Below are 22034 nucleotides of genomic sequence, written 5' to 3'. Positions count from 1 at the left end.
AAAGTGGATGGTGGTGCTGTACCGGAATCCTGTTTAGGCGGTCAGGGCGACCGGGAAGATAGCCGCTGTTTTCCTGATAGGAAGAGGAACCCAGCAGGGAGGCCCAGTGTTCCTGCTTTTGTTAGCCCTCCCTGTAGAATTTTTCTCCTGCATGGTGAGGTTACACCTCGGAGTGGGAGGAGGGGTCCGAATATCAGCAGCAGATGAGATAGAAGAAAAAAATATTGTTATATGGCGACGATATGCTCCTATACATAACAGACTTGTTGACTACTATTCCGGTGCTTTTTCAGATACTTGGGTAATATGGGACTCACTCAGGATATAGGATTAATTAGGACAAGTCAGTGCTCTAAACTCTACAAGGTTTGTGAAACTCATTGCAACTACCGTGAGGGCTTTGTGTGGCTGAGGACGGCTTTAAATAGGTGGGGATTTTCATAACATCGCAAAAGGATCTCTGCTCCAGCCATAACATTGGAAGGGTGCTGTCAAACTTTCTGGCCGACGTCGGAAGATAGAGGGGACTTCTTCTCTTCTTGATGGGGCGAGCAGCCCTCTTCAAAATGATCACACTCCCCTAACAACTATATGTGCTCCAGAACACCTATTATCTAGTTTCCCAGACAGTGTTCACCAAGAATAATGGGGACCTCAGGACTGCTATGGGATGGGGGACACCCTAGATCAAGGTTCTCCTATGTCGATCCTGGAGGGCCGGATCCATGCCAGATTTTTAAGTTAACATTTATCTAAATGTGAATATGCTAAAAATCTAGCATGGATCCAGCCTTCCAGGACAGACATTGGAGAACCCTGCCCTAGAGTATCGCTCAGAACACTACAGTGTACCCAATAACGGTGGGCTTCCACTCCCGGGTATTGATGGGTACTATTGGGTAGCCCACCTGATAAACATTATTAACTGGATCTTTGCTCCCCAGGATCACCAGACATTTAGGCTTCAGTGCGCTTTATTGGAGCACAGGTCACACCTACATTACTTATACGGAGGGAAGGGATCACAAAGACTGCCATCGGCAACACAGGTTGCCGTGACGGCTTGGGGAAGGTCACAAAGACACTCAGATGGGCACACAAGATCACCAGGGAAACGTACCTTTGGAGGAGGACATGGCTGAAAAAGGTGCCAAAGCTACAGGGATTTGGGACACTATAAGCATTTCTACTGTGGGAAATATCCTTGAGAATGAGATATAATGCCCTTCTCCTCGGTTCAATGGGAATACCACTTACATTCAACCCAATTTCTAAAGTATGCATAACTGCACCATACTTGGCGAGCTGCTGGGCTGGTACAACGCCTGTCCCGACTGCCAGTTAGACACAAACTGTTCAAGGGGTGCATTGCCATGCCTTATATGTACTATTCTATACCTACTACATGTCTGGGTGTCTTAAGACTTGCACTGTACTAACTAATGTGATACTGTGTACTTTCAATGTGTATCTGTTGACAATGGTACAAGTAGAGCATGACTGTATTGCCTTCTTTGGTTTATGCACACAAAAAACTAAAAATAAACAAACACGCTGCAAAGTGAGATATAGGGAAGAAGACGCTAAAGTCTTATCCAAGGGGTGTTTCTCTATACCAGAAGGAAGAAATGCGATTTGAAGGCTTTCAGAAGTCAAACCATGAAAAACAATGGCCATATTAGTGAAAGTGGTGCCTTCAAGCACTAAGCCATCTCTACCAAAAAACCTAAATGATACCCTCAACGCTAGAGCACAAGGCTCAACAGACAGATTATACAGCAGCAGAAACAACCTGGAAGGCAATACATGGCAAAGTTGTATAACGTTTTCTGTAGTCAAGTATTATATAGAAATCACAGTCCTCCTGCCCCCTCCCTCACTTTTGTGAAAACAAATAAAAACCATGCTCCTTACCTTTTCCTGGACAATAGCAACATATGGAAGTATCATCAAAACATTTCTCTGCCTGCAGAGTAATTCTTGGAGTATTACAATTTCAGCAACAAGTGTTTTCCCTCCGCTGGTTGGCAGAGAATAGATCAAGTTTTTTCGTTGCTGCAGTGATTTTAATGTTAAACAACTATGCTGCCAATCTGTAAATAAGAATACAAACACCATCAGTGACAAACCAATATCTCTTTGTTCAATCACACAACATAAAGTCTTTTGAATTCAAACTGCACAACAGTAATTCAAGCCTTGGGGAACTGCGGCTAATTCCCCAAGTTGTCCAATTACCAATGAACATGTTGCCCCCTCCCCCTCCCCCCAACCACCGAAGGAGATGGAAGGTGCAGGCTACCACCCATCTCTTTCTCACTAATACCCATTAACTCTTAGAAGTGTGCTGCCTTAGTCCCCTTCCAAACAAGAAGGGTCTGAGAGTGAACCACTGGATACAAAGTATATTCCTGGTGTAGCTATTCAAAACATCAGTTCATCAACAGCCAAATACTCCATTCATTTACAATATAGCGAAGTATAAATGTCTAACTAAACAAATCAAACGTATACCACATGTGTAGACTTTTTTAAAAAAAACTCTAGTAAGAACAAAAAGCTGCAATCTCTATACACAATGCATCACTTAAGTACTGAACTGATTTAACTCTTACAAACGAAACAGTTCAGAGCCACGACCTTTTAATAACCCATTATTACCAATCTGATTCGCTTGCCCAAAAAAGGATTGTGTTTGCACTTAGAAACATGAAAACATTCTGCCTCCTGAAAAAATGGCAGATCAATGTTTAGAGATTGCAGAACGAAAAAAAAATCCCAAATGTATTCCATTTGAGGTAAGCACATTTGAGTTTCTTTTATTGGCATGGATCTGCTTTTAAGGCAAGGTACATCTGGCTATCATTAAACTGTACTACACACAAACACCTAGAACATAGGCATTTGGTCAGTCATCAGGAAAGCAATCCTCATGCAGTTTCGAATTACCATAAAGTTTCTCTATTCCTCGCTGCTGGGCAATGAGGTCTCTCACTTTGCGAGGCAACCCGTAATATGGTCCAAGGTCGACGTCGGACGAATGCTCAATCGTCTTCTTTGCAACGTCTATCTCCTCTGACAATATAGCATCCTTGAGCAGCCTAGATCGGGAAACCTTTGGCGTTTGCACTTTAGCATTTCCTGCAAGAGTGTTCTTCAGGTGGTCTTTCAAACTCCTCCTTCTGTTGCAGTCCGCGTTTGTATTTGTTGCTAAAAGATCGCCAGACCTGCTGACAGGTGTCACACCTGGAAGGCAGGGCTCCAATTCAACTTTTTCATCACCTAATGGCATCTGCAAATGTGCCCCTGTAACATCCACCGCTTCTTTACAACCCCCAACAATTGCACGACTGGTGTCTTCACAATAAAAAACCTGTGACCCCTCCAATTCGTCTATATAGTCACCCCCAACTCCTCTGACAACGTCCTTTGAGCCATCAGTACACTTCTGGGCGTCACTGCTTTCACTCGTCAAGGTACATTGGTTTCCTTCCACACCAAGATGGTCTCTGCAGCCAGCTCTCTGCGGAGGGTCCCCAAACACTAGCTTTGTATGGAGATTCGACTCCAGGGTGCAAGTGCGATCAGTGGAGGACTTGACCCATCTGTCTTCCAGGTCGTCCACCTGTGCCAACAAAGAATCATTGGCAAAGCTGTCATAATCACCAAACAGGTCCTCGTCACTGCCACTGCCATCGTTCTACACAAGGAAAGAAATCACAGGAAAAGATTTTTTACTTTGACAACCATTTCATTTTTTATTGTATAGTTAATATAACTCGCATTATACTCGACAACAATCAATAATGCAAACTTTGAATATTACCACTAAAACAATTCAACAAATATTTTGTGGCTTGCTCAGTAAAAAGGGTCACATTTGTACAATAGGAATTTGGTACCAAAAATTAACATAAGTATTTCAGTCTCAGTTGAAAACCTAAGGCAAGGGATTTTGATATGAACTGGGGGTTGGGTTTAATCACTACCACATACAGAATCCCAGGTAAGGCTTACACAAATGTGAACGTGTTGTTTCAACGTGGTGCCCGCCCTTTACTGGGCACCGAAACATTTCCGAGGAGGACTCCAATTAAGTTGACATTAGCACAATGCCTTTATATAGCATACGGCAGCTTGCATAGAAAGTAATTCACTGACCAAGGGTGCACTAGGTATAAATATATTTTAAGGGCTGTTAATTAACCATGAAAAATTAGCTGTACGATGCCTTTTAACTGGAGGCAAGTTTAAAATTAGAGACCAAAGAATTAGAAGTACTGTGCACCAGTAAAGAGAAGGAATGTTGTCTTTCAATGAGTTTGGTGGCGACTACTACTCCTGGCTCCCATTCCCTACTGCACGCTGAAATAGCGTGGATGTTTACAATACCTACAGGATTAAAAACAAGCTCCGACGACGCTGATAAATATGCTGTTTGTATTATTAAAAGGTTTCTCACGCTTCAGTACCAAGACACGGAATGAGTACTGCATAGGCAGCATCATCAAATATCCTTCCAGATCCATATTCACTGCTCAAAACTTTCAAAACTTGTGAAATTCAAAAGCTGTCCAGCATACAGCCAACGACTGTGTAAACCTTCCCAAGGATGTTGCAGCGTGATTTAATGCATTGTGCAGCACATAAAATGACAATTTGTGCAGCACACAATTGCGTTTTGGCTGTATTTTAATGAAATTGTATTTTGTGCTGACTTCCTTCTGCTGTCCAAAAATTGATATGAAAGATTGATGCCCTCCCTATCCTACAACGGCCGCAGCTAAACCACTATTTCAACATCCCAGTGTGGAGTATTATTTGTAAATGGTGAACCAGCAGTAGGTGCATGATCAGTGCAGGGACCCTTTTGTTTGGCATGAACAGCTCAACTGTTTTATCTTGTAATAAACATTAGAAAAACGAATTTCTTGGAGGAAACTTATTCTAAGATCATCACTGAGAACTTGCCCCTGTGACCTGCATGATATGAGTTTCAATCCTGGTGAGCAAACAAACTCTCAGTCTTCCGATGTCGATAAATACCTGCTACTCAGTTGAACACACAACTGCAGATGTGGAAGCAACAAATTCCAATGCACAATAGGTTAATGCAGTGGAGGGAAATTCACTATTTGAGCCATTCCTTGACATTTGAGAGGTATTGTTTAGGATTCTATAGTTCTAACCATGGGTTAAATAGTAGGCAGATATGTTTTAGGAGTCACATTGCAAATACTTTTTTTAATTCTGCTCTGTGCACTTAGCATATGGCATGTCAGGACCGAGGCTTCAGATTATGCTGTCTCCTCTTAACTGTTTATTGTCAGTAGCCATAAAACACAAAAACATTTCAGTGTGTATTCATGTAAAAAATTACAATAAGCTGGAATACAATAAAACCACAAATCCCAAAAGTCCAAGCATAATGGCCAATCAGCATTCAGATGATCATATAAAACATAATTGCCAATATAAATCTCCCTCTTCTTTGCTGCTCAGCGGCTAGATTATCATTGTTCATGGTTTTGCTTTAATATATTCCTGTTTATATATCTATTTACTACCTTGTGCTTTAATATTGTTTTTTGTGGTCGCGTGGACTGTTGTCAGTGATTCCAATTACTTTTATTCATGTATTTATTTTGCCCCTGTGGTCTAGTTGATTCGTTCCAAAGGTCACCGGTGACCGGCGTTATTTTAGGCGCACATTTGCTCCCTGGCACCTTGTTGTGGGTATCATTATAATGTTTTTAGGTCTCGCCTAGGCAGAGCTTGCGCTGTCTCTTCAAGACATGCTGTATTCAGGATATGGGCATTACGTTCCGCCTATCTTTTTAATTTGCTCATGTTCCTGTCCTAAGTAAATGGTGGCTTTTCATTGATCAATGGGCTTAATAGTCCCTCCTTAGTACCACCTGTTCTCTTGTTGTAACCTCCTGTGAGGACTGCCCTTGTTACATTTGTTGTTACTCGGAATGTTTTAATTACAGCTTCAAGCACTATTTTGTTAAATCTCTTTCTCCTGCATGCTGTTGCAGGCAGGACACGGTCTCCCCCAATGCTTGTTTGAAAAATGTATTATTTAAACAGCGCGTACACCTCAGCTCCAATAAAGGCGGACGTTATTTGCGACTCGCCAATCGGCTGCATACCTTTTTTTCCCTGTTTCTTTACTTTTCTTACAAAGGCAGCACACCCCGCTTTAGCTTTGAACATCTTAAGCTAAAGCGCGGGTGCCGTGATTGCTTCAAAAGTAAAGAAATAAAAAATCATTTTTTGCTTATTTCTTTACTTTTATAAAAGCAATCGTGACACCCGCACTTTACCTAAAGATGTGTAACGCTAAAGCGCTGGTGTTGCCATTGTAACAAAAGTAAATAAATAGAAAAAAAGTGTGCGGGCACCATTTGTTTTCTATTGGTTTACTTTTGTAGCAATGGAGGCACCCACACTTTAGCTTTAAATATCGTAAGCTAAAGCGCTGGTGCCATGATTGAATTGCAATGCAATAGCTCTTGCATTACTGAAAGTTTGAGCTAGCTATTTTCGTTGCATTATTATTAGCAACGCCAATAGCTCAAATTTTCTGTAATGCGAGACCTATTGCATTGCAAATGCTTTTTCCTCATATTACAAATTATAATATTAATTTCCCTCATCTCAAAATAATTTGTTCTTTGAGGCGTCTTTTCGTGAGGGCAGCATTTATATCCACCCACTGTCCGGTACCGTATCCCCACTACCAGCTCCACAGCACCCTAGCAGCGACTCGCTTGTCGGCTCCTTCCTAAGCCTGCCTATGACTCTAATCTCCTCCTGCTTCATGCCTACTAGGAATTTTACTGAGTTTTAACCCTTTGATCTCCGTTTTCCTTTAAGTTCACATGTCATCTTGAAATACTTGAAAGTTTCAATATGTTTTTCATTTTTTATTGTTGAAACAATACAAGAATACAGTGATACAGTAACTACACAATACCATTCTGAACAATGTGAAACCTCCCCTTCCTCCTCCTCCCCGGTCACCCCGCTGCATGCAACTTGAGTACTTTCGGTTATGTACTTTGTGTGTGAGCGGGTCCGGTGTTTCCCTCACCCATATATAGTAGAGTACACTTTCCTGCTCACTTGGCCCAGCCATTCCCATATAGCCGTTCTTGCTTCACTCAGGAGAGCCTGTCCCCCTCTAGTCATCCACATGTTCTATTGTATATCTACTGAATCCGTCCAGATCTTCTCACGTTTTTTCTGGAAGCCTCTACCCATTTACACCTCCCTTTCCACCATTTTGCATTGTTCCATACCTACTTTCCCAGTCTTGAGAGAGCGGGGGTGTCCCATTGCCCCATTTCTGGGCTATATCTTATTTTGTCACCATGTCACTCCTAAGGAAGCCCCTCAGCTCCTCCACTTGTCTCAACCTGGCCCCTTCTCATAACGGTGTGTGAGGCTTAAGCCTCTTGTCCCAATGTATCTCTTTTTTTCAGGTGCTTCCATACCGACAGGACCGTGGTCTACAGACTTGCATTGTGCCTCAGTCTACCACTGTGAAGTGCATGTACATAGCTCTGAGTGCCCATACCCCCTCTGTCTACACAATAGGTTGGGTCCTCCCATTCAGCGTAGGCCCAGTCGTTGACCATACTGACCTGTGCCGCCTCACAGTATTTTTTAACATTTGGGAACGCTATACTTCCTTCAAATTTAGAGCACTGAAGAATCCTCATCACTATTTGGGGTTGGCCCCCTGCCTAGATGAGTGTCCTCACTAGGGCATCCACCCAGGCAAAGAGGGTCCTCAGGAGCCTATATGGGCTGATTTGTAGGACATATAGCATGCGGGAAAGTGCAATCATTTTAAAAACTGCCGCTTTGCCCAGTAAAGACAGAGGGAGCACACTCCAATTTTTCACATCCCGTACTAGCCCGTGGAGCAATGGCACAAGGTTTTCTTCATAGTGGGATGCGGCATCTCTGGTGATTCATATGCCCAGGGATTTGAACCCATGTGGTTTCACCCACAGGGGCAGCGGCAAGTCTCCCTTCTACCCCAGCCATCCATGGGAAGGAGTAGGGACTTCTCCCAGTTAATTGCAAAGCCTGAATATTTATTGGAAATCGACAGGTATTTCCTCGGTGTTTGTCAAATATAACAGGATGTCATCCACGTATAGAGATATCCTTTCCTCACACCCACTATTTCCGGTTCATACCCAGAACAGGATATCTATTCTTATGATCTCCCCCAGGGGCTTCATTCTAGCTTGCAGCCATGGATACAGCAATCTGACCCACCTGACATATTGGGCCCGAATCCCATCCTGGCTAGCAATGCAAACAGGAAGGGCCATTCCACTGAAATGAAAGCCTTACTGGCATCTAACGAAACGATGGCCCAAGGTCCCCCTTACCGTCGATCTGGGTCATGTTGTTGTATAGACACTTCAGGTTCAGCCTCGTCGAGCATTATGGCATGAACCTGGTTTGGTCCGTGTGTATGAGATTGGTCACCACCCTGCATAGCCTATTCGCTAGTATTTTTGCTAAAACTTTGGTGTCAGCGTTGAGTAGAGAGATTGATCTGTACAAGTCGCACCAGACTGGAGGTTTACCTGCCTTGAGGATAAGGACAACAGTCACCGTGTGCATGTCCACCAGTAGTTACCCAGTGCAGAAGACCTCCAAGATCAGCAAGAGTAGAGGTTTGGCCATTCTCCTGGACATTTTGTGGAAGAACTCAACGGGCAGTCCGTTTGGGCCTGGGGCCTTCCCAATTTGCATCCGAGTGCCAAGGCAAACTCAGATACAGTCAGTTTTGCTTCCAATGCCCGTCCCTGTTCCAGACTCAGGTTTCTCACAGGGCAGTCTTGTACAAAGTTTCCAATCTCTTCCTAAGATGCTATCACCTTCTGTGCATAGAATGCAGGCATGTAGTCTACAAAGGCCTCGGTTATCTGTTTGCTACCTCGCACGGTCGCTTCCAGTCCCAATCGAAGTTCCTTTCCCTGCTACCGATCCATGCTAGCAATTTCCCAGTGTTGTCTCCGGCCTCATAAATGTGCTTCTGCCTAGCGAGGTAAGTGGTCTTAACCTCATGTCTTGCCACTTCACGGTAATCCTTACATTTTAGTTTGTGGTCACACTTCAGTTGAGGCATTGGGTTAACACTGTAATTCCTCTAAAGCTGTTCCAAGTTTTGTTCAAATGTAGTATGTCGCCTTAGCCGCTCCTTCTTCTCCCCCACTTCCCACAAAATATTTACACCCCTGATCGTTGCCTTGTATGCCTCCCACAGCGTGATCGTCCTTTTACAGTGCCCTTGTTTTTCTCAAAGTAATATTTTGTAGTCTTATTGAGCGCCTTCACCACCTGCATATTGGTTAGCCGCCAGGTTGCCAGTTGCCATTCCTGGGGTTCCCTTATGCTACCAGTGTTCAGGATAGCACACAAGGGGGCAGGATCTGAAATGCCTTTTGCCAAGTATCTGTCTTCAGAGAACCTAGCTGGGGTCTCTTATGGCGCAAAAAAAGTAGTCAAGTCTAAACTACATGATGTGCACGTTTTAATAAAATGAATAACGTCTCTCTTGCCTGTGTAGGGCTCTCCAGACATTCACCTGCCCAGGGTGGTTGAGAAAAACCTTCTAGTTTTCCTGCGATTGCTTCTCCTTCCGGTTTAGCGCTCATCCTGTCCAACTGTGTGTGGCGTACTAAGTTGAAGTCCCCATCGGCGCCACTCTATTCTACTCTGCACAACTGTACTTTTCGCCAATGTTCCATACAGCACTCTACGCCACTGCCATCTAAGACACTCTCCTCTGCAAGACTGCACTCTCCGCCACTGACCTCTATGCTACTCTGCACCACCTCACTATGCCACTGCACTCTGTCACTGCATCACTCAACTCTACGCCACTGCACTCTACTCAACAATATATGCCACTACATTTTGCATCAATCTACTCTAACCTACTCTGCACCACTGCTCTCTATGCCACTGCACTCTAAGTCACTCTACACATATTCACTCTATCCTACACAACTTAACTTTACATTGTACCACTTCACTCTACTCTGAAACAATCTACTCTATGCCAAAGCACTTTACACCACTTTACTAAAAAGAAAACAATGCACTCTACATCACAGCACTCGATCCCAATCTACTCTGCACCACTGTACTTTACGCCACTTCACTCAAACCCACTCTACAACACTCCACTCTGACACACCACTTTATGACACTCTACTCCACTCTGGCACTCTACACTACTCCATGGCACTCTACAATGATCTACGCAACTCCCTCTACGCCACACCATGGCACTTTACTACACTCTATTCTCTGGCACACTACTTAACTCTACTCCACTCTATGCCACTCAACTATATGACAATCTATACCACTCTACAAAAACATACTCCACTCAACACACACTACGCTATTCCTATCTGCTCTACACCACCCCACACACTATACCACTCCACTCTATGCCCTTCCACTCTACATCTGTACTCCCTCCATGATCCTCCACAACACTTTATGCCAATCCACTCTACGCCACTCCATGCTACTTAACTCTATGTCACTCCACGACTCTCTATGCCACTCCATAAGAGGAGACTCTACTCTCCGACACTCTACTCTCCGACACTCTGCTTTGTGCCACTAACTTTTAGCCATGCTTAACAGCATCCAAGCTGGTGAACAACATGACTAAAACATATTGGCAAAGCGAACAGCTCTTGCACAGTCAAGACCTATTGGCTTTGCCAATGCTTGTTATTAATTGTGCAAATAAAGCAAAATCTTACTCAAATCTTAATCATTCGACACCATCTCTGTCTGGCCATGCTTGCATTTGGATTACTGGGTCTTTTCAAATTATACCCTTTTTATGGCGTACACGCATACAGCATCAATTCCGTTGAGCAACAGCAAAAATAGGAAAAAACCATGCTTTTTGCCGATGTGCAGAGCTGGCAAAAAATGTGAGTATGTATAAACATGCATTTGTCTTCACTCCAGTGGGATGGCAACACTACATAACCACACATACCCACACACGCAAAGCCATGCATATGCATGCATGCATCATGAGATGACAGCTATTTTGTTTTAATATACCAGTCAAGATCAGGGACACCCAGCTTGTAGCAGAAAACGAAACAAAGTATGCATAGTATACCATTTCACTTTTTTGGGGGGGGAAAGCAGTACAGAAGCAAATTGTAGCTTCTGAAATCTCCCAAAAAAGAAAATAAATGTAAAAAAATAGTCAGGACGGGCAGAGGCTGCAACGGTGGATCAGGCAGTGGGGTAGGGGGATGATAGGCCCCAGTGGGCAGTAGGAGCGGGGGGTGGGGGATGTCGGAGGAGGAGGGGAAATATATATATATTTTTTTAATATTTTTTTTAAAGATAGAAATTGATTAGGATGGGGGAGGGGAAGCAATACAAAAGTGTGGATAGAAGAATGGCATATTTCCCAAGACTAATTCATCACCAATCCTTTTCTGGTTCTGGAGCAGTTAGCTACTTGCCGAAAAGCGCTTCAGCCCCTCATCAGGGGTGGCAAGCGCTATATAAATTCAAACCTTTTTCCCCTCTTTTATGCCTCCACTATCCTTCTCAATCCAAAAAACTGACTAACATATCTAGCACTCAAATAACTTTCATATTTCACTATACTAATTCACCACTAAGCCTTTACAGGTTCCGGAGTAGAGTGCTACTCATCGAAAAAGCGTTTTGACGCCTCGTCAGGGGTAGTAAGCACTATATAAATGCAATTACAATACAATCACTGGGTTTCTGAGCTATTCTGGTGCTATGCAGTTGTCTCTATGTTTTAGTCCTCACTACAACTATAATGAGTGTGTATCTTTCACATACCCTTGCCCAACTCACTGCCATGAGCTGTGTTCCGTAATATAATAACCGCTCCCCAGTGCTCATTTGCACGAGAAACATCCATTACCACGCGGGCATTGCTTTTACATCGCGGGTAATACAACGCAAGTTTCAACGACTTGCGCTGGATGGCGTTCTAACCTTAGGAATAGTATGATTTACTATTCCAACAGCTTCCCTACTGTACGTAGACTGGTGTTGGAATTGTAAATCATACTATTCCCAAGTCCAGCGCAAGTTGCAACAACTTGCGTTGTAAAAACTACGATGTAACGTTCCGCGATCATTTTGATCGCGTTGTAAAGTCACATTCATTTGCACGACATGAAAACACTTCCTACACAGGCTCATTACTAAAACACCACCCTTCCAACCACACACCCTACACAGTGTGGCTTGCTGTCAGCGTATGTAAATCGGTATTCTAAATAGCTTGCTTTAAAGTAATTTCTAATACATCAACAGCCAGTGACCAAAGTTTGTTAGATATACTGCACATCTGTCAAAGGGATGTGCAGGATTAACGAAAAGGGCACATAAATATAATAATTATAAAATGCAACAAAGCAACATAAACTCTTAAACGAGAACTGTAAGATAAAAAAGCGTATTTAGGGAGGACACAAATCAAACTAGCAAAGGGGCACAGGCGACCGAATGGGAGGCAGAGGTAAATTCAAGGGATTGAGAGCAAGCACAGAAAATGAAACGAAGCAGCAAAGTCACATGGGGTTAATGAACAGGGAATGACAGAATACGGTTAGATCTCTAACATAATTCTGGCAGAGCACATGTAGCCATCTCTTCTGCTCTTTCCATCCGTTATACACTAGCCCCATTCCCGTTTACCTGCCCCAGGGAATCATCTTCTGCACGCGGACTTCTCTTCTTGCTGTCAGGAGTAAGGTAACTATGACCCGGTGGGAGGCTCCTTTTGCGCACTGAGGTCACCCGACGCTGCACTCTTGGGAGACCACCGACATCCATGGACTAAACACAGTTACAGCTACAAGGCGGGGGCTGTCCCAGCAGAGGTGAGCACTGTTCTTTCTAGTTAACAGCGTTTGCTATTTGGACAAAACGTTTTGTCTTCTTGGCAATTTGGAATTGCAGCGTGCAGGGCAAAGGTGATCTGCTCCTCTGAAACTACAGCCTGGGACATGTCAGTGAATAATTTCCAAGCGCAGGTGCCTGGGAAAGGTAAGCACCATTCCATAAGCCCTAGGACACCACGATCGCTGAATGGGGTACTTACAACAGAGGAGCATGACCAGCGCCAACTGCAGTTCTACCAAATGCTCAAGCGACATGGGTCAGCAGCACTAGAGTCGACAGCACATTGCCCAGGCTCCGAGGTTCTTCTTTAGAGAGTGGTGATGCTTCCGAGGGATGTGATGCGCGTCTAGGCTTGCTGTTTCAAGGCGCTATTTGCTAAAAAGTTGAATGCTGCTGTTGGATGAGTGGGAATCTTCTCATTCGGCTGGGTCCTTTTCTTAAGCGAGATGGTTGCTCTGTATTTGCTGGAAAGTGAGAAATGCTTCCAATTTAGAGGCGACACCTCTAATGAGACCTCCTCCGCTTTTAAAGGTTTTAACTGCTTCATCGAATGTAGACTTGTCGCTTAGGGTGGGTTTCCCTAGATTTGCCCTAAAGGCGTGATCATGCCTGTTCCAATTAGGTTTTAGGGTGCTTTTTAGGAGATTTACCTGCTTCTAAATTTGCTTTAAAATTTTCGATTGTTTAGTTGATTACCTAGGTGGCGGGAGCAGGTATGGGTGTTAAATAGTTGTTTGGGTGAGGCGTCTACTATCTAGTTGTCCCAGTCTAGCAGTTGTACAAGACGAGCATTAATGTCGGTGCTTGGCACACTTTGCCAACTTCCACCACTTCCTATACACCACACAACCCCAGATATCCAACTACGCCTTGGGAGTCGGTTTTCAAAGAAAATAAAAACATGTTCTGACTGAGGTTACTAAGGGACTTCAGCTACCAAGATCTGCACCCGGCTAAGCGAAACTCCCGAACGAACACACAGCTGCACATTCAAATAAAATATTAACCAGCGCAGACAAGAGTAACGACACAAAAGACGGGCTTCATGAGAGGCTCCTAGTGAACTGAGTGAAATAATAGCGCCCATTACGGACTATGTGGAATTTTTTTCAGTGCCGGCAATTCAGTAATGCAAATCAAATTTCGTGGGCAAAAATAAAGCAAATAAAGCAGATTCAGGCGTCACTGAAATACCCCAATTGAAATGCTTGGATAAGGCGACCAGAACGAGAATAATTCGTATTTACTTGTTGCCATTAATAGGAGCATGCAACAAAGCATATCGATTGCGTGCCCAAAACTGAAGGACAGAAGTCGCGAACGGAAACTACAATAGGTGCTATGAGCGTAAAGAAGAAATTAATGCAACGGATGGCCTGACACTAACATGTCTGCCGTTGTGCTACCAACCTATGTGCATATAATTTGTAATTGATCGCGTGTACCAGCGGGTAAAACCAGCAAGGGAGAACCTAGGGTGGGGCCATGTGAGGCTGCACCTGTAGAACAAAGCATCTACAGTTTTATTAATGTACAACCACGGACTACAGAATGCCGATTTTTGACCGTCCTTAATATGGCCGCTGCAGAGGACACGGCTCCTCCTACATTGTCAGGCGTCCTGAAGGAACCGTGGGCTGGTTTCGTTATTCTGTTCTGTCTTCCTCTTTGGTGGCTGTCCGTGTGTCTTCGATTCATTGTGAAGGACATCGGTTCTGTGTGTTTCCTCTGCTGCGGAGGGTACACCAGGATGCTGATAATGGCTTCGGTGACCGGATTGAGAAGCCGGTTTGGTTTCTGTGTGAGCAGGACAGTAGCTTCCTCTGCCACAGCAGGTATGGCATGTGTTAAGAGAGGTCCAGGGTTTTGTTGATGTACAGGTCTGCAGAGCAACGGTGTGTGCGGACTCCGTGCAATGTATTATTTTAGTTCTAGTTATAGGCTTTAGTTGATTTTATTCGCCTCTTGTTCTGAATTATTCAAAAGTGTAATATTAGTAAAGAGAAAGTGGTAAGTGCAATAAGTAGTATAGATACAGTGGGGGATTGAATCCGCCCACTTCTGCCATTAGTTTTCATGGTTTGTCTTTCGTTGTGAGGTTCTGACCGTAATAACTTTGGTTCAGGCAATTCCACTTGTCATACATGCCAACTTTTAAGACCAGGAAAGTGGGAGAGTTTGAAAAACAATTCAGGATAATTGTATTGTATTTGCATTTATATAGTGCTTACTACCCCTGACAAGGCGTCACAGCGCTTTTTCGGCGACTAGCATGCTTCTCCGGAACCCGTAAAGCATTAGTGGTGAATTAGTATAGTGAAATATAAGTAATTTGAGTGGTAGATGTGTTAATTATTTGGATTCAGAAGGATAGTGGAGGGATAGAAGAAGGAAAAAGGTTTGCATTTATATAGCGCTTGTGTTAGAATCCGGGTTCTCTGGTTGGCACAGGTAGGTACTTGTGACAAGCAGGGAACCTTTCCTCTAGTCAGGATAAGGGGGTACACTCCTCAAATAACCCCTGCTCACCCTCCAGGTAGCTTGGCGCGAGCAGACAAGGCTTATCTCAGGGCGTTATAGGTTAAGCATTTGTGAACACATACAGTAACCAAGTGACATTGCTACAAGTGGACACCACACAGGTTTATATTATAAAATAAGGATTCTTTATATAGAGTTACCACAAGACCATTAAACGACAAAAATACACAATACGGTTACTTTAGTTGGTAGAAGATTGCTTAGTTCTCTTAAGTTCTTAAATGCAACACTTTAAGTCAATGTACCTTAGATGCGACACGCAGGGCAACGAAAGTGTTGCAACGATGTGATGCGATGTAGTTCTTGGTGCAAAAGAAATAAAGACGTGAAGATCTTCCAGATGCGTTACGCTTCTCCGATGTTGCGAGAAGGCTTGACTCGATGCGTCAGCTACAGCGGCGTCACCCATGACGAGATGCGACGACAGCGGCCTTGGCAGCGGCGCTCTTCTCCGACGTTTGCGAGACGCTTCCGCTTGATGCGATGCTGCAGCGGCGACACCCCCTTGCGTGATGCGACGATAGCGGCTCCGACGGCGGCACGCTTCTCCGTGGATGCGAGGCGCTTTTCTGGATGCGGTGCAATGCGACAACTACGAAGGCTGCGATGGCGACACGCTTCCTCCTCGATGCGAGACTCTTCTCTCGATGCGGTGCAATGCGACAGCTGCGATGGCGACACGTTTCTTCGGCGTAGCGAGACACTTCCGGAATGATGCGAGACGCTTCCGCTCGATGCGATGCTGCAGCGGCGACGCTCTCTGCGAGATGCGACGGCAACAGCTCCGACAGCGGCACGCTTCTCCTTCTTGAGTCGCGCTTCCAGCTCCTTGCGACACGCAGTCCCTTAGAAGGCCCAACAACCGCAGCAGGCACTTCCAAAAGACTTTGGGGAGCTGGGGGTGAAGTCCACTGGTCCTGGGACTTCGTTCAGGGGGCAAGCTCAGCACAAGCCCTTGGAGATCTTTTAAAGCACAAGTTGAAATAAAGTCTTTGTAGTCTTTCTCCTCTCCTTCAGCAGCAAGACAACCATTGCAGGCCAATCCCCCAGGTCAGGGACAGTACTCCTCCTTACAGCTTTCCCAGTTCCTTCTCTTCTGGCAGAGGTTCTTCTTGTTTCAGCAGGATCTAATTTCTTGGGAGCAGGGTCCCAATACTTATACCCCTAATTCCTTTGTTCCTCTGGGGTAGAGGGGCCTTTGCCTTGTCCAAACCAGTTCTTGAGCACTCTGTTGACATGACTCTGCCTTTCTATTCAGGGTGCAGGGCAGAGACATCAGCTGCTCCACAGGAGGTGGAGCCAGCATTGTGGTGGCAGAGCACAACCCTATTCAGAGTCCAGGTGTACTCCTCCCACCCATCTGGCTGTCAATCTCTCTATTCACCACCAGGCTACCTAGCCCTGCCCCTCTGGGTTTCCCCAGCCCTGTCACTCACACATCCAGACAGGCAGATACACATCCTAGCAGAGGCGGGCTGAAATGGTCAGGCAAGCAAATACCAACTTTCTAAAAGTGTTATTTGCAAACACAGAATATTAAAATAAACTTTACTAAAAGATGTATTTTATTATTCTGAGTTCAGGCATACTAAACTCGAATTTCTACCATGTTCCCTGGGTCTGTTAGGATCATAGAATGTAACAATTCTAACAGCCCATTCTGGCCTATGGAGAACAGGTAGCCTTACAATAGTGAAAAACGAAAATGGCTGTAATTCACTATTGGGACATGCCACCCACATCAGGGCTTGTCCTACCTTATGCTTACAATGCACCCTGCCCTTGGGCCTACCAGAGGGGTGACTAACATGAAGTTATGGGAAGGTTTAGGGACTGGCAAGTGGGTGCACTTGCCCAGTCAACATGACAGTACCAGACTGCATGCAGGTTCTGCAATGGCAGACCTCAGATACATTTTACCAGGCCGCTTCTGTGGGTGGCACAACCAGTGCTGCAAGTCCACCAGCAACATTTGTATTTACAAGCCCTGGGCACTCCTGGTGCACTTTACTGGGGTTTGACAGTAAACCAAATAAGCCAATCATGGAATACCACCAACATATACATTTTAAATAGGGAGCACTTGCACTGTGGCACTGGTTGGCAGTGGCACAGTGCTCTGAGCAGCTAACACCAGCAAAACATGAGGCACAGCAACAAAAAAGTGGAAGGGAGACTCACGGCAAGGTGCCAGGTCTAACAGCTTGCAACCCCTGATAGGGTGTTGAAGCGTTTTTTCGGCGAGTAGCACGCTAGTCCGGATAATGGATTTTCCCCATTTACCTTTATTAAAGCAGAGGCAATTTCAGATGGGAGACAGCTAAAATAAAGCTATTTGTGGCTTCATAAATCAGGAGTTCCCACCGGAATCTGGTCAATTGGCCTGTATGTACATTCATTGATAGATCGCATTGGTGTGTAATGTAATAGATAATATAGTTTGCAAAGTGGAAGTTCTTTTATTATAAAGAAATAGTTTGTTTACATTTCCACAAGTGGTGAGTACTCTGCTCAGTGCTTTTTTTGTTCCCCATGCACATGCTTCCCCTTATCCTATCCGCACACACTTTGTGCGGGCGGCCCTTCTCTCATGCCAGCAAGTGACGCTCCTGTCAGACGGAAATGAATACATTACATCCTTCCTCAACACAAATAACAAGCATTTGCAATGCAATAGGTCTCGCAGTTACGAGAGTTTCAGCTATTGGCATTGTAAATAACAATGCCTTTTATTTATGTTTTTAAAACAAAACTAAAAGGAATTATTATTTGCAATGTCAATTGCTCAAACTTGCGTAAATGCGAGACCTATTGCATTGCAAATGCTTGTTAACAGATAGGGGTACAACAAACAAATGATGGACGGAATGCTGACAATGCATACATTCTCCCCCAGTCAAGAGATCTGGGTTAAATCCATCGTTCTTTTGCCCACTACACCACCCCAGTTCAGACATGGCCATATGCAAATCAGTCTTGACCCTGTGCCTCATGGGAACAGTCCAGCCTTAACTGCCAAGCCATGTCTTCCCTGGACCGGAATCAAGCATCCTAGGACCGGTTTCTGGCTATCAGCCGTCATCAGCCAGGATAGCTTGACTCCAGTGGCGTAGTGAGCACGGGTCCCACGTCTGGGAATACCCATCCCACTTAGGGCGAAAAGCGTTACAACAAACAAATGATGGACGGAATGCTGACAATGCATACATACTCCCCCAGTCAAGAGATCTGGGTTAAATCCATCGTTCTTTTGCCCACTACACCACCCCAGTTCAGACATGGCCATATGCAAATCAGTCTTGACCCTGTGCCTCATGGGAACAGTCCAGCCCGAACTGCCAAGCCATGTCTTCCCTGGACCGGAATCAAGCACCCTAGGACCGGTTTCTGGCTATCAGCCGTCATCAGCCAGGATAGCTTGACTCCAGTGGCGTAGTGAGCACGGGTCCCACGTCTGGGAATACCCATCCCACTTAGGGCGAAAAGCGTTACAACAAACAAATGATGGACGGAATGCTGACAATGCATACATTCTCCCCCAGTCAAGAGATCTGGGTTAAATCCATCGTTCTTTTGCCCACTACACCACCCCAGTTCAGACATAGCCATATGCAAATCAGTCTTGACCCTGTGCCTCATGGGAACAGTCCAGCCCGAACTGCCAAGCCATGTCTTCCCTGGACCGGAATCAAGCATCCTAGGACCGGTTTCTGGCTATCAGCCGTCATCAGCCAGGATAGCTTGACTCCAGTGGCGTAGTGAGCACGGGTCCCACGTCTGGGAATACCCATCCCACTTAGGGCGAAAAGCGTTACAACAAACAAATGATGGACGGAATGCTGACAATGCATACATTCAGGCTATCCTGGCTGACGAGGGCTGAAAGCCCGAAACCGGTCCTAGGATGCTTGTTTCCAGTCCAGGGAGGACCTGGCTTGGCAGTTCGGGCTGGACTGTTCCCATGGGGCACAGGGTCAAGACTGATTTGCATATGGCTGGGTTCAAACTGGAATGGCATGGTGAGCAAAAAAAACGATGGATTTAGGCCCAGATCTCTGTACTGGGGTGAATGTATGACATTGTTCTGCATTCTGTCCATCAATTGTTGTTTTTGCATTTGTCACCCCGAGTGGGAAGGGTATGCTCAGACGTGAGTCCCTTGCTCTTCATGCCACTGGAATCAGGCTATCCTGGCTGACGAGGGCTGAAAGCCCGAAACCGGTCCTAGGATGCTTGTTTCCAGTCCAGGGAGGACCTGGCTTGGCAGTTCGGGCTGGACTGTTCCCATGGGGCACAGGGTCAAGACTGATTTGCATATGGCTGGGTTCAAACTGGAATGGCATGGTGAGCAAAAAAAACGATGGATTTAGGCCCAGATCTCTGTACTGGGGTGAATGTATGACATTGTTCTGCATTCTGTCCATCAATTGTTGTTTTTGCATTTGTCACCCCGAGTGGGAAGGGTATGCTCAGACGTGAGTCCCTTGCTCTCCATGCCACTGGAATCAGGCTATCCTGGCTGACGAGGGCTGAAAGCCCGAAACCGGTCCTAGGATGCTTGTTTCCAGTCCAGGGAGGACCTGGCTTGGCAGTTCGGGCTGGACTGTTCCCATGGGGCACAGGGTCAAGACTGATTTGCATATGGCTGGGTTCAAACTGGAATGGCATGGTGAGCAAAAAAAACGATGGATTTAGGCCCAGATCTCTGTACTGGGGTGAATGTATGACATTGTTCTGCATTCTGTCCATCAATTGTTGTTTTTGCATTTGTCACCCCGAGTGGGAAGGGTATGCTCAGACGTGAGTCCCTTGCTCTCCATGCCACTGGAATCAGGCTATCCTGGCTGACGAGGGCTGAAAGCCCGAAACCGGTCCTAGGATGCTTGTTTCCAGTCCAGGGAGGACCTGGCTTGGCAGTTCGGGCTGGACTGTTCCCATGGGGCACAGGGTCAAGACTGATTTGCATATGGCTGGGTTCAAACTGGAATGGCATGGTGAGCAAAAAAAACGATGGATTTAGGCCCAGATCTCTGTACTGGGGTGAATGTATGACATTGTTCTGCATTCTGTCCATCAATTGTTGTTTTTGCATTTGTCACCCCGAGTGGGAAGGGTATGCTCAGACGTGAGTCCCTTGCTCTCCATGCCACTGGAATCAGGCTATCCTGGCTGACGAGGGCTGAAAGCCCGAAACCGGTCCTAGGATGCTTGTTTCCAGTCCAGGGAGGACCTGGCTTGGCAGTTCGGGCTGGACTGTTCCCATGGGGCACAGGGTCAAGACTGATTTGCATATGGCTGGGTTCAAACTGGAATGGCATGGTGAGCAAAAAAAACGATGGATTTAGGCCCAGATCTCTGTACTGGGGTGAATGTATGACATTGTTCTGCATTCTGTCCATCAATTGTTGTTTTTGCTGTTAACAGATAGGGTCTGCTTTCTTCTCCTAGTTTGAAGGTAACCCCTTCTCCTACGATGTAGGATGGGTGTTGCACACACAGGACCTCATTCGCAAAGCCATTTGTGTAAGTCTAGTTGTCACGTGTAAATAATGTAACTACAAAAATCCCCAAAATCTTTTACCCAGGACACTCTTACTGTATTCTCCCACACTTGAGCCTGTCCTCAGACCGATGCCGAGGGGGTGAGGAGGGGCGCTCTGATGGAATGAGTGATTCGAAGGCGAGGCCTGGGGTCTCCGTGATTCGGCAGCGTGCACCGTCTAAACAGTGGGAGGTGCGCCAAGCAGGCAGGCCGGGATAGGAATCCATATTTCATCCTGACAGGAAGGCGTTCCGTTAGCGCGGAAGCCCTCGCAAAACGTCTGTGGTTAGAAATCTGTACTTATTCAGGGAAAACGCGAACTTGCACTCCTTGTCCCTGCACTGAAAACAGCTGACCTGGACAGAGGGTTCAAAGACGAGTAAAAAAGCGCACACCAATGCCGGGCCTTGTAGCGCGACAGTGCCCGTTTTACAGATGCCTGTTATTAATGTCTGCAATGTTTTCTTGCCATTAAATGTTTACAGTGCCATAATAATATTCAACTCCTTCTCCCTCAGGCTCACAGAATATATAAACTAGGAAAGTGAAAGCGCACCATGCGCACGTTGTGCTCAAACGCCGCGAGCCGTACACGTGCACATCGCCTGTCCGGGCGCGTGCACATCTCCTGTTCCCCTTCGGAAGCTAAATCGACAACAATAGATCTCGCCAAGCGAGCAGCGCATGCGCTGTGTCGCTTGGCGAGACCTAAAAACGAAAGGCGGGCGAGTCAACAAGTTAACAAGAGGAGCTGAAGCGAGCGAAGTGTCTGGCTTGGCTCTAGCAGTCTGTTCACGAGCTGAGTCTTGAAAATATTTAGCATGTAAAGCAAACAACATATATTGCATATAAATATGATAAAGTCTTGTGAAAATATAAAAAAAAAATTTAAACTGTATTTCTTTAACACAGAGAAGTGTGTCACCATAGTTCATCAGATTATGTTACTGCATTAAGTCATTCATTAAGATGATAGTTA

At 45.3% G+C, this 22034-nt stretch overlaps 2 protein-coding genes across 2 annotated transcripts in view; one reads left to right on the top strand and one right to left on the bottom strand.

The window, feature by feature from the left end:
- The window catches only part of HELQ (helicase, POLQ like), a 365741-nt gene extending 351755 nt beyond the window's left edge, over positions 1–13986 (bottom strand). Inside the window, exons 1-3 of the mRNA XM_085636579.1 lie at positions 12766–13986; positions 2950–3700; positions 1915–2093 (exon numbers count right to left, since the gene is read on the bottom strand). Coding sequence (XP_085492705.1) covers positions 1915–2093; positions 2950–3700; positions 12766–12903 — 1068 coding nt within the window. The 5' untranslated portion in view covers positions 12904–13986. The remainder of the gene's footprint in view (positions 1–1914; positions 2094–2949; positions 3701–12765) is intronic.
- A 458-nt stretch (positions 13987–14444) lies between these two features.
- Positions 14445–22034, top strand: part of MRPS18C (mitochondrial ribosomal protein S18C) — a 115231-nt gene continuing 107641 nt past the window's right edge. The window contains exon 1 of the mRNA XM_085636578.1: positions 14445–14807. Within this exon, the coding sequence (XP_085492704.1) occupies positions 14549–14807 (259 nt within the window). The 5' untranslated portion in view covers positions 14445–14548. The remainder of the gene's footprint in view (positions 14808–22034) is intronic.

The sequence above is a fragment of the Triturus cristatus genome, chromosome 2_1, assembly GCF_964204655.1.
Source record: "Triturus cristatus chromosome 2_1, aTriCri1.1, whole genome shotgun sequence".
In the NCBI taxonomy this organism is placed as follows: Eukaryota; Metazoa; Chordata; class Amphibia; order Caudata; family Salamandridae; genus Triturus; species Triturus cristatus.
This window is presented reverse-complemented; position numbering and strand designations above follow the sequence as displayed.